Source organism: Euleptes europaea, unplaced genomic scaffold (assembly GCF_029931775.1).
Source record: "Euleptes europaea isolate rEulEur1 unplaced genomic scaffold, rEulEur1.hap1 H_2, whole genome shotgun sequence".
Taxonomy (NCBI): domain Eukaryota; kingdom Metazoa; phylum Chordata; class Lepidosauria; order Squamata; family Sphaerodactylidae; genus Euleptes; species Euleptes europaea.
Window position 1 is genome coordinate 179,179 of NW_026612050.1, and position 19,217 is coordinate 198,395.

General features: G+C 42.9%; 1 protein-coding gene across 1 annotated transcript; it reads left to right on the forward strand.

Moving 5' to 3' along the window:
- Positions 1-1,096: 1,096 nt before the first annotated feature.
- LOC130492919 (hsp90 co-chaperone Cdc37-like 1) lies at positions 1,097-16,256 on the forward strand. Its single transcript, XM_056866692.1, has 7 exons — positions 1,097-1,171; positions 3,626-3,907; positions 5,153-5,243; positions 5,589-5,704; positions 6,294-6,416; positions 12,830-12,994; positions 15,999-16,256. The coding sequence occupies exons 1-7, from the start codon at positions 1,097-1,099 to the stop codon at positions 16,080-16,082; spliced, it is 936 nt and encodes a 311-aa protein (XP_056722670.1). The 3' UTR covers positions 16,083-16,256.
- The last annotated feature ends 2,961 nt before the right edge of the window (positions 16,257-19,217 follow it).

A 19,217-nucleotide genomic window follows, 5' to 3' on the forward strand; every position in this document is an offset into this window, starting at 1 on the left:
TTCTGTTGCCCTGCTGACTCTTAGATGGTGGGCGGACGGATGCAGGCCGGGGGAAGTGAGGAGGAGCAATCGGTGTCATCTAAGCAATGATGACACTTCTGATTTATGTGGAAGTTCCAGCATTGCAATGGGAGGATGCTCCAGCACCGAGGCCTAGCTAGTGTTTATTGCCTTAGAAGAGCAGTACCACAAGACTCCTCCATTGACCTGTCTTCTGTAATTATACCCCACAAGTCCACAACTCGGTTCACTTACTGGTCATGAACTGCTTTGCTGATATGGGTAGAAGTACAATCAAAATGCCTGAGGAGGTAAAAACTATGATGGGGTTGTCATAGGGTTGCCAGATCCCTTTGCCACCGGCGGGAGGTTTTGGGGGTGGAGCCTGAGGAGGGTGGGGTTTGTGGAGGGACTTCAATGCTATAGCGTCCAATTGCCAAAGCTGCCATTTTCTCCAGGTGAACTGATCTCTATTGGCTGGAGATTAGTTGTAATAGCGGGAGATCTCTAGCTAGTACCTGGAGGTTGGCAACCCTATCTAGTCCCCTGATCATTTTGGTTGCTCTTTTCTGCACTTTCTCAAGCAAGATCCTTTTTCAGGTGCGGTGATCAGAACTGCACACGGTATTCCAAGCGCGGTCTCATTCAAAGTATGTGATATTTTGCACAGCGCCTAAATACCGTGTTGCTTCTACATGGCTCGACACTATAAAGTCATTTCCTAAGAAGTACTTAACTTTAATAAACCCCCATTTAAGTGACTAGTCGGATTTTTAAACTATTATTATTTTCATAGCTGCGCTCTCAAAGTCTAGGAATTATCGGGAGGGCGTCAGCTATTCACAGCAACCAGGCATGCCTGTCGCGCAGTCGCACCAGAGCCTTCCAGTCGCCTAGCAACCTGTAGGTCCACATTGTTGCGGTCACATGACAAGTCCACCAAGCGGGGCGGCATGATGACGTCATAAGTACGGGACGTTTTGTTGTTGATGGAAGTAGACCAGCTAATTTCCGGTGGGCTCCATAACAGACCCGAGTAGCAGCGTGAATCAGAGCGAGGGGATCCTTTTTTTAATCTGCCGTCGCAGAGCGGGGAATGGCGTTGTGGCCGCCGCGCTCTCATCATTTATGCCCGAGTCGAGAGGAAAAGCTGCGGCCGCCTGACTCGCAGGTACTGTCGCTTTCGGTGTGGCAGCGCCGTTTCTTTCCCAGGAGACGCATTGACCCAATGTCCCTCAAGCACCGTCTCTTTTCTGTTAGTGGGGCTCGATAAAAGGGAAGGGGCTGTCGGCCCTGTCTTCGTCCCCCAGGAGGAACGGAGTCCCCCCCACTTTACCGGCTTCTGGACAATAAAGGGATTCCTTCCACAGGGCACAGATTTGTCTCTGACTCAGTGGGCTGACCTGGCTGTTTCTCTTTCCTTTCATTTTAGCCCTTTCCTCGGTTCATTTGCTCGGTTTCACTCTGCCTTTTCGTCTAACGCGGGCAGGCAAAACCCATCCGAAACACAACGAATCTGCCACGTGCCTCAAACTAGGGGGCGGTTTAGTGCGGTGGTTCCCAATGGGCAATGCCACCCCCTGGGGGGCAGTGGGATTACCTAAGGGGGCAGTAAGAGGCAAGAGTGCAGCAGGGAGTGCTAGAGGTGGGCCCCTTCAACTGTGTTGTTCCCTTTACAGTAGATCAAGCTATGGCACCATGCTGGCAAATTTGGTGGAAATGATCGGAATTTTTCCCCAGACTTTTTAGAGCTGGTACCACTGGATCAAGTTCATCAGTTTTGTTGAATACATTTCAACTAAAAAGTTTTAATTTGATTTTGGATAGATTGCTACTGTTTTGAAATTTTATTGATATTATCTTCTTTAGTGAGTCATGCAAACCCCTATTTTGAATAATGCTTTTTATAGGGTAGGGTCGCAAGCTTCACAACCAGGTGGGGATTTGAACCCAGGTCTCTCTGGTCCTAGTCTAACCACTACACCACATGCTTCTCAGGTCTACAAGGATCAGAGGAGCATGTCTATTACATTAAGTGTTTTGGAACACAGGCAGGACAATGCTGCTGCAGTTGTCTTGTTTGGGGGCTTCCTAGAGGCACCTGGTTGGCCACTGTGTGAACAGACTGCTGGACTTGATGGACCTTGGTCTGTTCCAGCATGGCCTTTCTTATGTTCCTATGTTTTGGTATGTTTGGCATTAAAAAAATGTTTACCATCACCATTATTGGCCTGCTAAAAGTTTTTTTGTTCCTGTCAATGAAAAAAAACTTCTCCAAACCACAATTCATCTGGGGGGGGTGTGTGAATATTGAATAGAAAATTCTCTCCCTGAGCATATTGAACGGGCATGGAATAAGAAATCAAAAGTAATTATTGAATGTAGAGCATCCCACAGCATGTATGTGTGAATCTTTCTGTTGTACATAAAATACTGAAATATAAGTAAACTTAATCCTGCAGATTTACACGGAAGGACGTCCTTTTATTTAATGGGCTCTACTTCCATGTTACTGTGCATAGTAGGATTTCAATAATTCAGAGTAGGGTTATGTATGTTTATGCAGAAAGAAGCCCTGTCGGGTTCAGTGGGACGTACAGCCAGGTAAGTGCGCATAGCATCGCATCCTTAATCACTTATGGAACTCTGAATTATTTAGCATTGTTTAATTACCCTTTAACATATTTTAACACTTGTTTGTACTCACTAACTGTGTATGCTTATCACTAAAATAGGGACTCCGATTCTGTTACATGCTAAATGATTATGGAGTTGCTAGGTGATATTTATTCCATATTGGTTAATGTGAGTTACAAAAATGTGATCTTACATATGATGTGGCTGTTTTCTGTCTCTGGTGCTATATTCATAGAATAAATACTTTTGTAGGGAAAGTGACAGTATATTTCAGAAGAGTAGTGCTGATTTGTAGCAGTCAGAAAGTAACATCTTTCCTTGTAGACACAAAATGTTTTTGCACTCCAGTTTTTGAAAAGGCAATAATACAAAATTTTCCTTCCAAAATGACAGTGATTTGGAGACAATTGGCTTTGCTATCTGAGCTAGGTGTTGGATTGGATAATTTTTACCCTCTTGATACTGCTATATCAGATTTTGAATTAACCTTTTCCTATAATGAGAATAGGCTTGCCCTGTGGAAACCAGTTTACCCAGTCAAAGTTACCTTACCAAAACATCTTGAAAGGGTCAGTGCCACCTCTGAACACCCCTGTTATTTTTACTTCAAAAGGTTGATCCCACAAAACATGATCAAAACATAAAATTATTAAAACAAATTATTAAAATTAAAACAATAAAATGCTAAACAAAGCCCAGCAATGTGCATGTGGGATAGCTGTAAGCCACTGTGACACACTATTGCAGTGGTGACCAATTGTCAGGCTGTTTGTGTGAGTGTCTGTCTAGTTAGAAAATGAGTATGAGAGGCATTCTAATCAAAACACGTATACAAGTTTTCCGTTGTGATTTCATAACCACAGATCACTCATCCTATGTAACTGCTTAGTATACAATGTCATATGCAAGAGTGTCTTTAAAGCAGCTAATCTGTTTGTTACATAAACCCAGTTTGTTTTATTCTGAAATAATAGTTTTTTTCATGCAGATATATAATGATGGGATTGAAACGGCCTGCCAGCAGCAAAAGGAATTTGTGAAGAGTTCTGTGGAATGCAAATGGAATTTAGCAGAAGCCCAGCAGAAACTTGGCAGTCTAGCCCTCCACAACTCAGAATCCCTAGAACAAGAGCATGCCAAAGCACGGGCAGCAGCTGCGGAGCTGAGGTATAGTGAAGAAGAGTGGCGCCGGAAAGAAGAGGCATTAAGGCAACGGGAAAGGCAGGATCTGTGGAATGTAGATTTCATTAGCAAGGAAGTATTTAATAAGGTATGGACTAATCCAATTTCTAAACAACAGAAACACAGGCACAAATCAGGCATAGATGCTGCAGAGCATTTTTAAAGTGGGCATATAGCACCTATTACTGTTGAATTACTGTGCATTCTCAACCTGTATTTCTGACAGCAAGGGTGTGGTGGTGGTGGGTTGGGGTTAGCAGTGCAATCCTAAAGGGTGTCCCGAAAGGGGGTTGGAGGCAGTGTGACCCCTGTGGCAGCATAAGTGCCACTTGTGCTGTCCAATTGGGCACTTACGCCGCTGCAGGGCCACTTATGCTGGTGTTGGGGAGCCACGCAGCACGGGCACTGGTGCAGCTGTCACAGCAGCGTTTCTCCAATGCAACGGCTTGTGCGGGCGCCAGAGAGGGAGTTCCTGGGGGCATAGAGGGCTTTAGTCAGCTCCCTGTGTCCTTTCGCCCCGGGAATGCCCCTTTTTGCTGGCGTGAACTTGCTCCTGCAAAAGTGGTGGTGCAGCCCCATGAAACTGAATGGAGCAGTTTTACGGGGGCTTTAAATTATATTTCAGTAAATTACATTTTTGGCTCGTGGCACAGGGCCAGCAAGCCACTTAGGAGGCAGTACGACTGTGCCGTCCCTGGGCCTGCCGCAACTACCCCCCTTAGGATTGTGCTACCTATTACCAGAGTTGTTATATATGGTAAATATTTTATTCTTTTCAGTTACACTAATCCAAATCTTAAAAGCAAGAGGTGAGCTTTTGTTCCAAGTGATGGCTTGGATCTACTAGAACCATTTCCACTTTCTGAGCTCCCTTTTCTCACTGTAGCCCAGAGCTGCCTGAATTGCTGCTTCATACTACAGCAGGAGGAAGAGGCAAGAAAGTTGTGCTCTACAGGTGGAAATCCTTCTATCTGTGGAATCAATGCAGTGGATTTTTAGTAGAATTAAACTAGTTAATGGATTGGAATGCTAGGTCCTTAATATATAATTACATGTGTTTGAATGTATAAGTTTAGTGCAGATTAAGGACCTGATATAGTTAGCAAAGGGAATATGCTGTTTTTTCCTGTCCCCTGGCCTCAACAGCAACTCCAAGAAAGGTTATTTGGGAAATTGCTCTTTAGCTTCTCAAGTCTGGTTAGTTTTTTGTTCTCTGCATAGTTTCCATTGATAGATGGCTCTTGAATGATGATAGCTTTCCCACATAAGATCCTTTTACTGAAATATTGTGATACATTGGGTGTTTAATCATTGTTGAAATTCTGTTTATCAGAGTTTCATTAATCAAAAGGAAAGGAAAGAAATGGAAGAAGATGCATCTGAATCTTTCATGCAGAAACATGAGCAGAAGATTAGGCATTTTGGTAAGTACAGGTTTCTTTAACCTTTTTAGTACTGTATGTAGAGACATTATATCAGCTCTTTAAAATCCTGTTTAGAAAGTGTAGTATTTGGCAGAAAGATCCTATTTAGACTTTCATGCTTTATTTTATAGCTTGATGGTGATCTTGAGTGATTTAACTGAAGGTTATGGTAATCAAGTGTTGGTTAAACACATACTATTTGTGTGAGAGAGAGTGGGGAAGAGGGAGGGAGAGAGAGAAGATTTCCCCTTATTGTAACTGTTGGGTAGCCAACTTTAGACTCAACTTGTATCAAAGCTTTTCTGCAAAATAAATTATTTTGCTCACCTCTTATTGTTTCTCTAGGCATGTTAAGCAGATGGTTCGACAGTCAGCAATTTCTCTCTGAACATCCCTATCTTGTCTGTGAAGAAACTGCTAAATATCTTCTTTTATGGTGTTTCCATCTAGAAGCTGAAAAGGTATTACTTAAATGGTCTCCTGCGTTGATATAGAGGAAGCTTGTTCTTCCACATCTCCCTGTCTATTCTGAGCCGAGGCTGTCCCACATTTATGATCTGTTTCCGGACATCTCGACTTCTTAATGCACTGGGAGGAAAAGCATACAACACCCAGAGGGTGCTCTGAAGTTACCAGCAGCCTATCATCATGCAATAATTGTGGTCAGTTTGTATATTGTATATTGAACTCCTCCATCATGAAATTGATGGAGGATAACATTAAAACCAGATTTTGAAGGAGCTACTCTGGTTCTTGCTAAAATATGGACCTGGCAGTTTACTTGTACTGTGTCATCATCTACCCTGTTTAGCTAGTCTTTGTAAGGGAAATGCTGTTAGACTGTAAACTGTGACCAAGTGCAAGCTGCCATTTAAGAAATGGTACATTCATTTTTAAAAGTTCTGGGCCGACAGTTAGTTTACCTGGCATCATCCTGCAGGCTTTGCAGCGTCCTTACTGAGCAGCAAATTGAAGATCTACCAGGATTGCTGCAGCTCTTTCTCTTTTGCTATTGCTTTGACTGTACTTTGTGGTCATATCTATTTTCAGAAAGGAGCTCTGATGGAGCAAGTAGCCCACCAAGCAGTTGTGATGCAGTTTATTATTGAAATGGCCAAAAGTTGTAATGTGGATCCACGAGGCTGTTTTCGTCTGTTTTTCCAAAAAGCTAAAGTGAGTTGTGTTTTCTCTTTAATTGCAGGGGGGGGGGGTTTGAGTAGTTTTGAAGAATTTGTGTCTATGACCTAGCAGACGGTTTTCTGATCAGAGCTCATAAATGTGCCTTAGTTTTCAAACTTTCCTTTGATGCAATAAATTTTGGAACGTAAAGCAGCACTGGTGTCTCTGGTGGTGGTAATGCAGGCACAGCAGATTCTGAATAAGCCAGTGTTGTGTAGCGAAACCAAATGCCCTGACAGCACTGGCTCTTTGGCTCCTTTCCTGTCTTAGATTCTGGACCACCCTTTGAATTTCCACCTACTCTCCATGTTGTTATGTTGTGGAGTAACTTTGATTTTGCTGTATGAAATTGTTGGGCAGGAGATACCACATAATCATTAACCCACTGACATATATATGTACCCTGTTTATCATGCATGCATATCACTCTCCTTAGTCATACACACTATCATATATCTCTCACTGTGTATTTGCACATATATCTGCAAACATTTAATTGGAACTTATACACATTGTTTATGTCACCATGATGCAGCAGGTGCCATATGCCCCTTAGCTAGAGAGCTGTACAGGGGAATGCAGATATGAGGGAGGGGCACATATGTATAAGTCGATGCTGGGGAGATGCAGGTTGCATCCAAGCTTCTTGGCAGAAGTGGTTCTTTCCTGCTTTCTGATTCCCTCAGTATGTTCCTGTATGTCTGCATAAAGCTGCTGTTGAGATTTGGAGAATCTCACATGAAGGGCTGCTGCAAGAAACAGGAATCAAATTAAATGACAGTTTTTCTCTTATAAGAGGAGTAAGCTCCACAAGCAAAAACTTGTGCCAAACGGAGTGACATAAGCTCATTTGTTCTTACTTGCTACAGCACCTGTCCCCTTAACATGCTTGGGATTTCCCCCATCTCTCAGTGGTGGCTTTTTGGGAGGGCGCAGGGGGTTTGGGGACTAAGGGAAACAGAGAAAGATCTGTTTCTACAGACTCCATTATTTACAAGATTTTTATTTTATTTTATTAGATTTATATCCCGCCCTTTCCTGACTATACTCAGCCTCAGGGTGGCTAACAACCAAAATAATACAATCAGTTAAAATACATACTATATAATATAAACTATAATTTAAAGCCTTATTAATTTTTAAATTCCAATTGGTGCCCTTGACATTAAATATAATGACAGGGATAACCAGTCCGGGGGGCGGGGGGCAGGAGAGAAAGGGCAGGGAAGGCAGAACAAAAAAAATACCAAAAATAACTGAGGAAATGGAAGTAAGGGTAGGTGTAGGGAGGCCAGCTAAGATGTAACCATCGCTGCCTCAATCATAGGCCTGGTGGAACATCTCAATCTATCTCAGCCTTGCAGAATCGAGCCAGGGCCCACAGAGCCCAGGTCTCACTGATAGAGAGTTCCACCAGGCCGGGGCCAGAGCTGACCACCTGTAGGTGATTACTAGCTGAGCGTAATGATCTTTGAGGCATGTGTCAAGAGAAGTGGTCCCACAGGTAGGTTGGTCTCAGACCATTTAGGGCTTTAAAGGTTAATACCAAAACCTTGAACCTGATCTGGTACTCAACTTGGAGCCAGTGCAACTGGCAGAGCACTGGTTGTGTGCACTCTCCATGGGGTCCTATTAAGGACACTCACCTCCTCATTCTGGACCAGCTGAAGTTTCCAGAGCAGCCTCAAGGGTAGAGGGAGTTACAGTAGTCCAACCTGGGGGTGACTGTTGCATGGATCACTGTGGCTAGATTGGGACGAGACAGGTAGGGCCAACAGCTGCCTAGCCTGGTGAAGGTGGAAAAATGCCACTCTGGCTACATTTATGATCTGAGCCTCCATTAAAAGGGATCCAACACATGATGTTGAGGCAGCATTATGACCTCCCTACTGTTCCTCTAAATGGCTTAATAAGGAGGTTGGCAAGCTTCACAAAGTTCAAAGATTTCAGTCACCATCTCAGCTTTTTAAAAATAAGCTAATAATGTAAGATTAGAACACCTATGTCCATTTTAGAGTCAGTATGGTGTAGTGAATGTCAGACTAGGATCTGGGAGACCCAGGTTTGAATCCCCACTTCACCATGGAAGCTTGCTGGGTGACTCTGGGCCAGTCGCAGACTTTGTTTAACCTACCTCACGGGATTGTTGTGCAGATAAAATGGAGAAGAGAACAATGGAAGCCACTTTGAGTCTCCAGTAGGCAGAAAGGTGGGGTATAATTCAAATAAATACCAGAGTTTTGATGGTGGTTCTAGATTTAGAATTACATTTTTAAAGCGTTTTACATTCCATTGCTCTAAATAGACTCGTGAACTGCACACGGCCTGAGTACAGCAAAGCAAAGTGATGTCTAAAAATATCCATAGGTCATTGGTCATGTGTTGTGGATAGCTGTGGAAAAAAATGTGCTTCCCTTTAAGAACATAAGAAAAGCCCTGCTGGATCAGACCAAGGCCCATCAAGTCCAGCAGTCTGTTCACACAGTGGCCAACCAGGTGCCTCTAGAAAGCCCCCAAACAAGATGACTGCAGCAGCACCATCCTGCCTGAGTTCCACAGCATCTAAGATAATAGGCATGCTCCTCTGATCCTGGAGAGAATAGGTGTGCATCATAACTAGTATCCATTTTAACTAGTAGCCATGAATACCCCTTTCCTCCATGAACATGTCCACTCCCCTCTTAAAGCCTTCCAAGTTGGCAGCCATCACCACATTTTGGAGCAGGGAGTTCCACAATTTAACTTATGTGTTGTGTGAAAAAATACTTCCTTTTATCAGTTTTGAATCTCTCACCCTCCAGCTTCAGCAGATGACTCCGTGTTCTAGTATTATGGGAGAGGGAGAAAAACTTCTCCCTGTCCACTCTCCAAACCATGCATAATTTTATAGACCTCTATCATGTCTTCCCTCAGCCGCCTTCTTTCCAAGCTAAACAGCCCTAAGCGTTTTAACCACTCCTCATAGGGCAGTTGCTCTAGTCTCCTAATCATTTTGGTTGCTCTTTTCTGTACCTTCTCTGTAATATCCTTTTTTAGGTGTGGTGACCAGAACTGTACACAGTATTCCAAGTGTGGTCTCACCATAGATTTGTACTGGGCAGTATGATATCAGCAGTTTTATTCTCAATTCCTCTAATTAAAAGGCCAGCATGGAATTTGCCTTTTTTACAGCAGCCGCACACTGGGTTGACATCTTCATTGAGCTATCCACCACCCCAAGATCCCTTTCTTGGTGTCTGTCACTGCCAGCACAGATCGCATCAGTGTACATGTGAAGTTGGGATTTTTTGCCCCAATATGCATCACTTTACACTTGCTCACATTGAATCTCATTTGCCATTTTAATGCCCATTCTTCCAGTTTGTAGAGATCCTTTTGGAGCTCTTCACAGTCCGATTTTGTTTTAAACCACCCTAAATAATTTGGTGTCATCTGCAAACTTGGCTACTTCACTGTTCAATCCCAAATCCAGGTAATTGATGAACAGGTTGAAAAGCACTGGTCCCAACACAGATCCCTGAGGGACCCCACTGCTCGCATCCCTCCATTGCGAGAACTGACCATTGATTCCTACTCTCTGTTTCCTATTTTTCAGCCAGATCTCAATCCATAAGAGGACTTGTCCTCTTATCCCATGACTATGAAGTTTGCTTAGCAGTCTTTGGTGGGGGGCTTTGTCAAAAGCCTTTTGGAAATCCAAATACACAGTGTCTCATTCCTGTCCACATGTTGTTGACACTTTCAAAAAACTATAACAGGTTAGTGAGACAGGACCTACCTTTACAGAAGCCATGTTGAGTTTTGCTCAGCAGGCCTTGCCCTTCTATATGCTTGACAATTCTATCTTTAATAATGCTTTCCATCAATTTACCTGGAACAGACGTTAAGCTAACTGGCCTGTAATTTCCTGGGTCTTCCCTGGAACTTATTTTATAAATGGGTGTTACACTGGCCATTCTCCAGTCCTCTGGTACAGAGGCTGATTGAAGGGACATGTTACATATCTTTGTTAGGAGTTCAGCAATTTCCCATTTGAGTTCTTGAAGAACTCTAGGATGAATACCGTCTGGTCCCTGTGACTTGTTAGTTTGCAGTTTGTCTAGACGTTCTAGGATTTCCTGCATTGTTACCACTATTTGCCCCAGTTCCTTACCCGGTAGCCATGGTGGTGACCTCTTGGACTTATTACTACCTTTCCTGACCTGCGGTATACAAGCTAGCTGAGCCTCTAGTAATGTGGACTTGAGTAACACCCAAGCCTTTTCCAAAGATTTAACCCTCCTAATGTTCCTTTCAACTTCCTCTTTACCAGGTTTCTCATTTTAGAGAAGTTCCTTCTTTTAAAGTCAAGGGTAATTGTGTGAGATTTCCCAGTCACTTTCCCACTTACATATAAATTAAATTTGATGCCATTGTGGTCACTATTGCCAACTGGCTCAACTACATCCACATCCCGCACTAAGTCATTGGCAGCACAACAGAATATTAAATCCAGGATCGCCTCCCCTCTGGTTGGGTCTATGACCAACTGTTCGAGGGCAGTCATTTAGGATGTCTAAAAAATTTATCTCCTTGGCTTGACTGGAGCATACATTTATCCAGTCAATATGAGGGTAGTTAAAGTCTCCCATTATTACTACTTCATTACCTTTACATGCTTCCCTAATTTCATTCTCCATCTCAAGATCACCCTGAGCCGTTTGGTCAGGGGGCCGATAGAACATCCCCAGTACTGAATCACCTTTGGGGCCCGGAATAGTCACCCATAAGGATACTGTGGACAAGTCTGCCCTTTTTATGATTTCTAGCTTATTAGACACTATGCCTTCCTTGATATACATAGCAACACCCCCTCCAATACACCCTTCCCTGTCATTTCTATACAGTTTGTAACCAGGGATGACCGTATCCCACTGGTTCTCTCCCCTCCACCAGGTTTCTGTAATGCTCACTATATCTATGTTTTCTCTTAAAACCATTCACTCTAACTCCCCCATTTTTGCTTGGAGGCTTCTAGCATTAGCATAGAAACACCTCCACACTGACTCTCTCTTTCGACTTGCCTGGCATGTGCCTTTGGGCTATCCCACTTTTTTTTTACCATCTCCTTTCATGTCTGTGCCATTCCCATGTGGGAAATCTGAAGCAATTTTCCCTTTGTCTGTGTGCATTGAGTCTGCCCGAACCGGATGCTTCTCAGCTCCTGTTGGCTTTCCCCCCAGGTTCAGTTTAAAAGCTGCTCTGCCACCTTTTTTATATTACGCGCCAGCAGTCTGGTTCCATCCTGGTTCAAATGGAGCCCATCTCTTTTGTATAGGCCCGGCTTGTCCCAAAATGTTGCCCAGTTCCTTACAAATCTAAAGCCCTCCTCCCTGCACCACTGTCTCAACCACTCATTGAGACTCACCAACTGTGCCTGCCGAGCTGGTCCTGCACATGGAACAGGTAGCATTTCTGAGAAAGCTACCTTGGAGGTCCTGGCTTTTAGTCTCCTGCCTGGCAACCTAAATTTGGATTCCAAACCTCCAGACTACACTTCCCCACATCGTTGGTGCCAGCATGCACCATGACCACTGGCTCTTCCCCAGCACTATCTACCAGACTACCTATATGATGGGTAATGTCCGCAACCTTCCCACCAGGCAGGCAAGTCACCATGCGGTCCGTACACCTGCCAGAAACCCAGCTATCTACATTCCTAAGGATTGAATCCCCCACTACAAGAAGCCCCCCTCCCCTCTGAGGCATATCCTTGGTACGAGAGGATATCTGTTCATCCACCAAGAGGTCCCTTCTAAGGTACCACATCCCCTCACCTCAGTGAGGGCTCCATCATCCGTGACTGGCAGGTTGCGGTCCCCTTGGGAATGGGATGTGACTATTTCATCCCTGGAGTCCTTACTCACTTCTCTCTCTGCCTGCCTCAGCTCATCCAGTTGAGTTACCTTGGCCTCAAGGAAGTGAACTCGCTTCCTGAGAGTACATGCAGAGATGGTGTAGAATTCAGCTTTCTTATAATCTCTTCTCTTTTCTTTAAAAAGGAAGGTAATTTCCAGTTCTGCTTGCAACCATACTTAATAGTGTGTGGGCAATGTTTACTGAAATCTCAGAAGTCAGCAGGGTGGTAGAATAAGATTTCCATAGGTTACTGGTAGGGTTGTGCTATTTTGTATAGCTATTTGCTGATCAACTAGAACAACGTAGTGGGGAAGGGGACAAATCCTACAAAATAAGGAAAAGTCACCTGAATTTGCTCAATTGTCATATTTATACAAGTCATTGCATTCAGCTTTTGGGCACAGAGTGTGGATTACCTGGGCAAAAAAAAAAATTATTTTACTTTTTTACAGAGTATTTGTAGCCATGAGCATGAAACTGCAAGTGACTCATTACTTTTTTTTTGACAGATGGGGGAAGAAGGCTATTTGGAGGCTTTTAAAAATGAACTTGAAGCATTCAAATCAAGAGTGAGAGTTTGTTCACAGTCCCAAAATTTCCAAGCAATGTCTGTTCAGAATCCTTCAGTTCATACCAGCCTGAATTCTATAGGAGGGTTTGCATCTTTTCCACAGGTAGGTCTTGTTATAAATGTAGTTTTCTGCCATTCTTAACACATAGTAGTATCTGCTCGGAAAGAACTTGTTTCTTTTCTCCTTTTTCTTCCCTCTTTCTCAGCATTGTGCCAGCTTAGTAAGGAAGTGTTTCTGTGGATACCAGGTTATGGCAGGACCTAGTGCTTGTGTGTTAAAGGTCCTTAACACCATGAAGAAGAGAGTGAATGTGTATCATGATTGCTTCCTTTCTCCCCAGCTCCAAGTAAAGCCAGGCATATCTCCAGTATCCCAGTGGTACTGCACCAAACCATCATAAAAACTGTAGCTAAAATTAGAAACAAAATGTAATTAACATGAAATCCATGAAGAAGACTTAAGTCAACTCCCTCAAGAGGAATGGCATTTAAATATTTTGTTAGTATTCTGAAGCAAAAAGCCTCTTCCAGTAGGAGATTTGGGTGAAAATATTGGGTCTTCAGTAAATCCATTTGTATGTCAAATTTATGGTTGCTTCGGGCTTTCCAGATGCTGTAGCTTTGCCCAGATAGAACTCCACAGCCAACACCAAACCACCAAGAAACTGCTGTTTACCAGCTCTCCATGTTTTTTGACCCAACTAGCATGGTTATATTATCCCTTCTGCTGTGTGGTGAATGGTGGTGTCAACATGACGGGGGAATGAGACCTATTAGGATCAAACTTTCAAGAAGTTAAGAGACTGTGCAAAGTTTGTACCCTTCTAAGACTTCTTTGGACTTAGAAGAGTTAGGATTGCACTGTGAGGCACAACCTAACCATAGTATCTATGTCTTGAAGTATTTGAAATGCTACCTTGATCAAGAAGAGAGTCCTTCATACTCAAATGTTTATACATGCTAACCTAGATTATAAAGCAATAGAGAAGGAGCCCCATGTTAGACATACCTCTGGGAGACCGAATCAAGATTATTGCAAAAGGTATAAAAGTAACTTTGCCATGCATTATGGGGTAAGGCAAAAATGACCCTTAATTTTCAGATAATCTGACCTAGGAATTTTTGTTAGTGGGATATAAACCATGTGAAGCAAGATCTGCAAGTCATTTGCTGAGCTGTGTAACACTTGTTCATGCAAACATGAGATTTGGAGTCACAGGGAACACATCTTTCTTGACTGCAGCAGGTTGTGGCGTTTCCTGCTGAAGAATCACCAGTAAATACTGGTAGCAAATACTGTTGTTCATCTGTATGTGCATAACCATACATTTCTGCTATTGGTTTTCCTATTTCTGATATTCCAGTCCATGGGGTTCATCCTGCTAAGCTATAATTTTCTAGTCACCATTTGCACTGATGTCTCCTAGGTAGTGGCTGCCAGTTCTATTTCTAGGAGTATTTCAGTAACATTGATGCCTGATGAAAATGTTGAATGACTCCAACGCTGAGTCTTGAGGAACTCCTCTGGATACCAGTCTTAAACATGCAAAAATACTTTTTGCCCATGAGTCTTGTTTCTTTGTGCATCATGTCTATTTTTGGTGTTCCATTGATATATGCCCTGCTTAATTCTGTTTTTTTTCACCAAGATTAATTTTATTAAACATGTACTGCTTTTCAAAAGGGATTTTTTTCAATGTGATGTACAATGCAATATTTGAAGGGCCACCTGCTTCTGTTCATTCCTACCTGTCAGTTAAGAGTTCTATCACAGGTACTATTTTGTGTCAATTTATTAGGACTTTTACCTAACCTTTCTACCTCTGCTCCTCCCTTTTACATTGAGATTTATACTTGAAAGATTCATGGTGATAATTCATATCAAGCCCTTCCCCCACACCCAAAGCTTTCCCATAAGATTTCCCAGTACAATTTTGCCTTCACATATACCTCTGAAGAAGTGGGCTGTGACTCATGGAAGCTCATTGAAATAAATGTAGTTCATCTTTAAGGCCCCACCGGACTTTGTTTTATTCTATGTTGTGTGCCATCAGTAACAGAAGTGAGGTGGGCTGTTATAAGAAGCAGAGCCTTTTCAGTCATGGCACTCCAGGTGTGGAATGCCCTCTCTGCAGTTACTCACCTGGTGCTGGATCTGATGTGTTTCTGGCACCAGACATGTATTTGTTTGCTTGAACATTTATTACATGTTGTGCTGTGTATTTATTATTGTTTCATTTTGTCATACTTTGTGGCTTTACTATTTTTATGTTAATTATTTAAATTTGCATTGTTGTCCCATTTGCCCTGACATTTTTCCTGCTGTGCTGTTTTATGCCTTGATGGATCTTAATTTTGGTCTTAATTGCTTTTAATTTGCTTTTAAAATACCATGAAAATTGTTAATAACCAACATTAATGTAAATTTATAAAACTCATAAATATTTTAAATATACAGAACCACAGCAGAGCCTTTGAAAAGAGATGACTTAGAAAATACATGAATAAGAAAACAAAGTTTAGCTTCCCAGTGTTAACAAACAGAAAAAGTTTCACCAGAGTGGTTTAGTGGTTAGTGTACAGGTTAGTGGTTAGAATCTGGGAGTCCCAGGTTCAAATCCCCGCTCTGCCTGGAAGCTTGCTAGGTTACCTTGGGCCTGTGGCATGCACTCAGCCTCACCTATCTTGCAGGGTGGTTATTAGGATAAAATGGAGGAGAGGGGAATGATTTGATTACTTTGGGACCCCATTGAGGAGAAAGGTGGGGTTTAAATGAAGTAAATAAAAAATCAGTATGATACCAGCAGACAGGAAACCAGGCAAACAATCCCTGAAAGGGTCCCAAAACTGCTTTGGTGGCCTCCGGAAAGTTGCTGCCAGCAGAGCTCTCCACAATGGCTAGTTGTATTTCATTCGTGAAAAATTACTCTAATGCATGTTTCTAGAATACCAATAGAATAGCTGGCAATTACTTTTAGGGGATGGTATTAAAGCCACAGATGGCAAAGAGGGAGGCAGGAAGCTTGCTCCAACACTATCTTGACATGAGTTCCAAATGAGACATTTGCCCAGAAGTGATTTCCTGGTCTTTATGCTTTTTGTTACAGAATGCAGAGTCGCTTCAAGGCTGCAGTGGGAACTCAGTGGTACACAGGGATGAGGAAGAACCCAAAATGATGGATACCTTATAGTACTCCTAATACTGAGCCCAGCTGTTCTTATTGCAAAGAGAAGAACATGCTGACTTTATTGAGACTTACTTTTAAGGGTGCTGCACTTTAGTTTGGGTGTCTGTTTTTGGGAGAGAGGGTAATCCAGAAACACACTTGTCCTTCGTTTGGAAAATATGCTGCTAGGGTTTTTATTGTTTTAGGAGAGGGATTATTGTCTGTTACTGAATATGAAACTGGAGGTTTCTTCTGTTACTACTAATCTCTGCCTTTTTAAATTTTAGGAATCAAAGTATGGGGAAAAATCAGCACAGTTGCAATGTTTAAGTAGTTGATTCTAGGGGGAATCTGCTTTAATCTTATTAGACATGCCCGTGTCTCAATCTGGATATGGAAAGCATTGTTATACAGTCTACTGCTTGCATTGTAAGCGCTGAAATCTGATTTTTATCATGAATAGCAATAAATCAGTGGTTGCTAACAACATTGCTAATCTGGATGCCTGGGGGCGTGGGGTGGAAGCACTGGCCTTTTAACTCTGCTGCAAGGATGACATTTTTAATTTTCTGCTTTTGTCCAAAAGTTTTTTATTTTTTGATTTGACATTAATCTAACTTAATGTGCAAGTGGCAACAGTTGTCCACACCTGAATGTGAAAACAGCATTTTCTAGAGGTGTTGTTGCGGGAAAGCTAGCTTTCCTAGAACAAAGGAATGGTTTAACACACATCTGCCCATTCAGAAGAGAAATCAGGATTCGTTGGTTACTTTTGTACCCAAAGAATTATGATTGTGATGATTTTTTAAAGTTGAGTTTTTAAGGGAACTCAAGTGCCAAACCCAGACAAAATCTTTTCCTTTAATCAAATTGTATTGAGTGAGAAAATTAAGGCTTGTCTCAGCAGGGTCTTTAGTTGGCATTTAAAAATGAAAACATCTCCAGGACCCAAAGAATCAATTTGTCAGCTCCTGGTCCCACGATGTTTTCCATAAACACCAAGCTCTGTCATCTTTACATGAAAATCACTCTCGTGATTCCAACAGAAAGTTTTCACCACCTCCCAACCTTCTGCTCCTTGGGCAATCGCCCAGTTGTGCTGTAGCTTTCGCTGCCTCTGCTTCATCATCCTTGATGTAGAGGCAGGTTGAAAACATGAAAGGGCTGTTGCTATTTAGTGCCAGTGCATTTTAGCCCTTGCAGGGGCATGGGTGGAATCAAACCCAGAATCAGGGAGATATGCTTGTTTGCTTCTGTTCCTTACTTCATCAGGTAGAAATGGCAACCCAATGGGAAACCTGCCATCAGGTTTCAGAGGAGTTACATAAACACATGGGGTAGAACTGCATGTGCAACTGAGCCTTTATCTGTAGTCTTCCTGGTGCCAGGGAGTCAAGCTTAAAAAACTTGACAGTGGCTTGCCTGTTTAGCAGTAGGACCAGCTGTAGAAGAAGCTGTTACTGAGAATCAGGTTGTACATGATTTTCTCGGTATTTACATAATTACTTTATATTTTGGTCTATGTAGAAAATAGTCTTTTAGCATTCCAGCTAAACAAACAGAACCTAGTTGGTGGGGAGGCCATGACCTATAGCTTATAAGTAAAAGACAATGTTGCTAGATAAACTGGCCTTTCTTCTGTATTCTGAATATGTTAGGCTCCGCGTATGAAGCAAAATCCATGCCTTGGAATTTCAGTCCAGTCCACTTTCTAAAGATGTAGCAGTTTCTTTTGATGTCCCAAGAAGAGGAGATAAGACATTCACTTAGATGGGAAAACATTTTTGCTTCTAGGAATCAGACACTGAGGTGCTAAAATTTCCTTCTAGGAAGGTTCACCAGGCCTCCATGCTGGCTATCCAGGCTACTGCCTCAGCTGCCATCATAGTGAGGGCCTCTATAGTTTGGATCAGAACATTTTCTCAGTTGATGACCAGGGAAAATAGATGCCTTAACCTTTTCTGCCAGATCGGTAGCAGCCAATGCTGCCATTAGGAGGGCACTCTAAGAGCCTTGCCGTCCACTTTCAGGTCCAAGTCCATCCTCATGGCTTATCCACTAACCGACGGAAATCTCTTTGGGGACAAGTTGGATAGGATGCTGGCAGATAACAAAGATGAACACATGATGCCCACACACACCAAAAAGGAGGGCAAGGGCTACTCCTCACAGTCTTTTAGATCCTTCCATACAGTGCCATGCTTTAGACAAACAAGACTGGAGACGTCCTTCATGGAACTCCTCCAGGGGGTTCTTTCACAGATCGGGCAGATTCAATCATCCATCTCAGTCCTTTCTTCCCAACAAAGGCGACAAGCTCGGTAAGCAGTGACGCCAGGCCACTGGAGGTGGGAGAAAGACTCCAACACTTCTTTCCATAATGGACTCTATCCCAATTGGACACCTAGGTGCTAAGCATCATCCAGTCAGGATGTCACATCGAATTTCACTGCCTCCCTCCAGACAGGCTTGTACAATCTCCACCTTCCTTCAAGCTGGAAAAACATGCCAGGACACTAGAGGCCATCAATTATTTAGTGCACATTCGGGCCATAGAACCAGTGCCCAGATCCGAAAGGTCCACCAGAGTGTATTCGATATTCTTTACAATCCCCAAAAAGAATGGGGACTGGCAAGTAATACTAGACCTAAAACACATAAACCATCACGTCCAATCATTTTGCATGGAGAGGTTCATCATGGAGGCTCTGTGACCAGGTGCCCAAATGACCACCATAGACCTATCTCCATATGCCCATACTCCTGACGCATCGAAGGTTCCTGAGATTCGAGTACATGGGCAACCATTATCAGTTCATAGCCCTACCCTTCAGCCTGGAATCTGCACTGAGGGTTTTCTCAAAAGCCTTGGTGACCCTGGTGGCCTTCCTGAGGAAGGAAGGAAAACAGGTCTCTGAAAACCCGGGGAAATGCAGGGGGAGAGTGAGGAAACCTCTGAGGGTCAGAAACTGCATGCAAAATCAAAAAGATCCAAAGTTGTTGGAGGGGTGACCGCGAGGGAAACAGCCATGCATAAAGGGCCATTCTCTCAAGAGGATATTTTAGTCTTTCCTGCAAGCCACTGGAGCCAACAGCATATTGGAGTACATGAAAAAGGCTGCCTTAAAGTTCCTATTGTCCATCTCATTTGCAGCCACA

Excerpts from the sequence above, each read along its gene's own strand:
- LOC130492919 (XM_056866692.1), top strand. The coding sequence starts at position 1,097 with ATGGCGTTGTGGCCGCCGCGCTCTCATCATTTATGCCCGAGTCGAGAG. Across the intron at positions 5,705-6,293 it reads TCCATCTAGAAGCTGAAAAG|AAAGGAGCTCTGATGGAGCA; the intron begins GTATTACTTAAA and ends ATCTATTTTCAG. Across the intron at positions 12,995-15,998 it reads GGTTTGCATCTTTTCCACAG|AATGCAGAGTCGCTTCAAGG; the intron begins GTAGGTCTTGTT and ends TTTTTGTTACAG.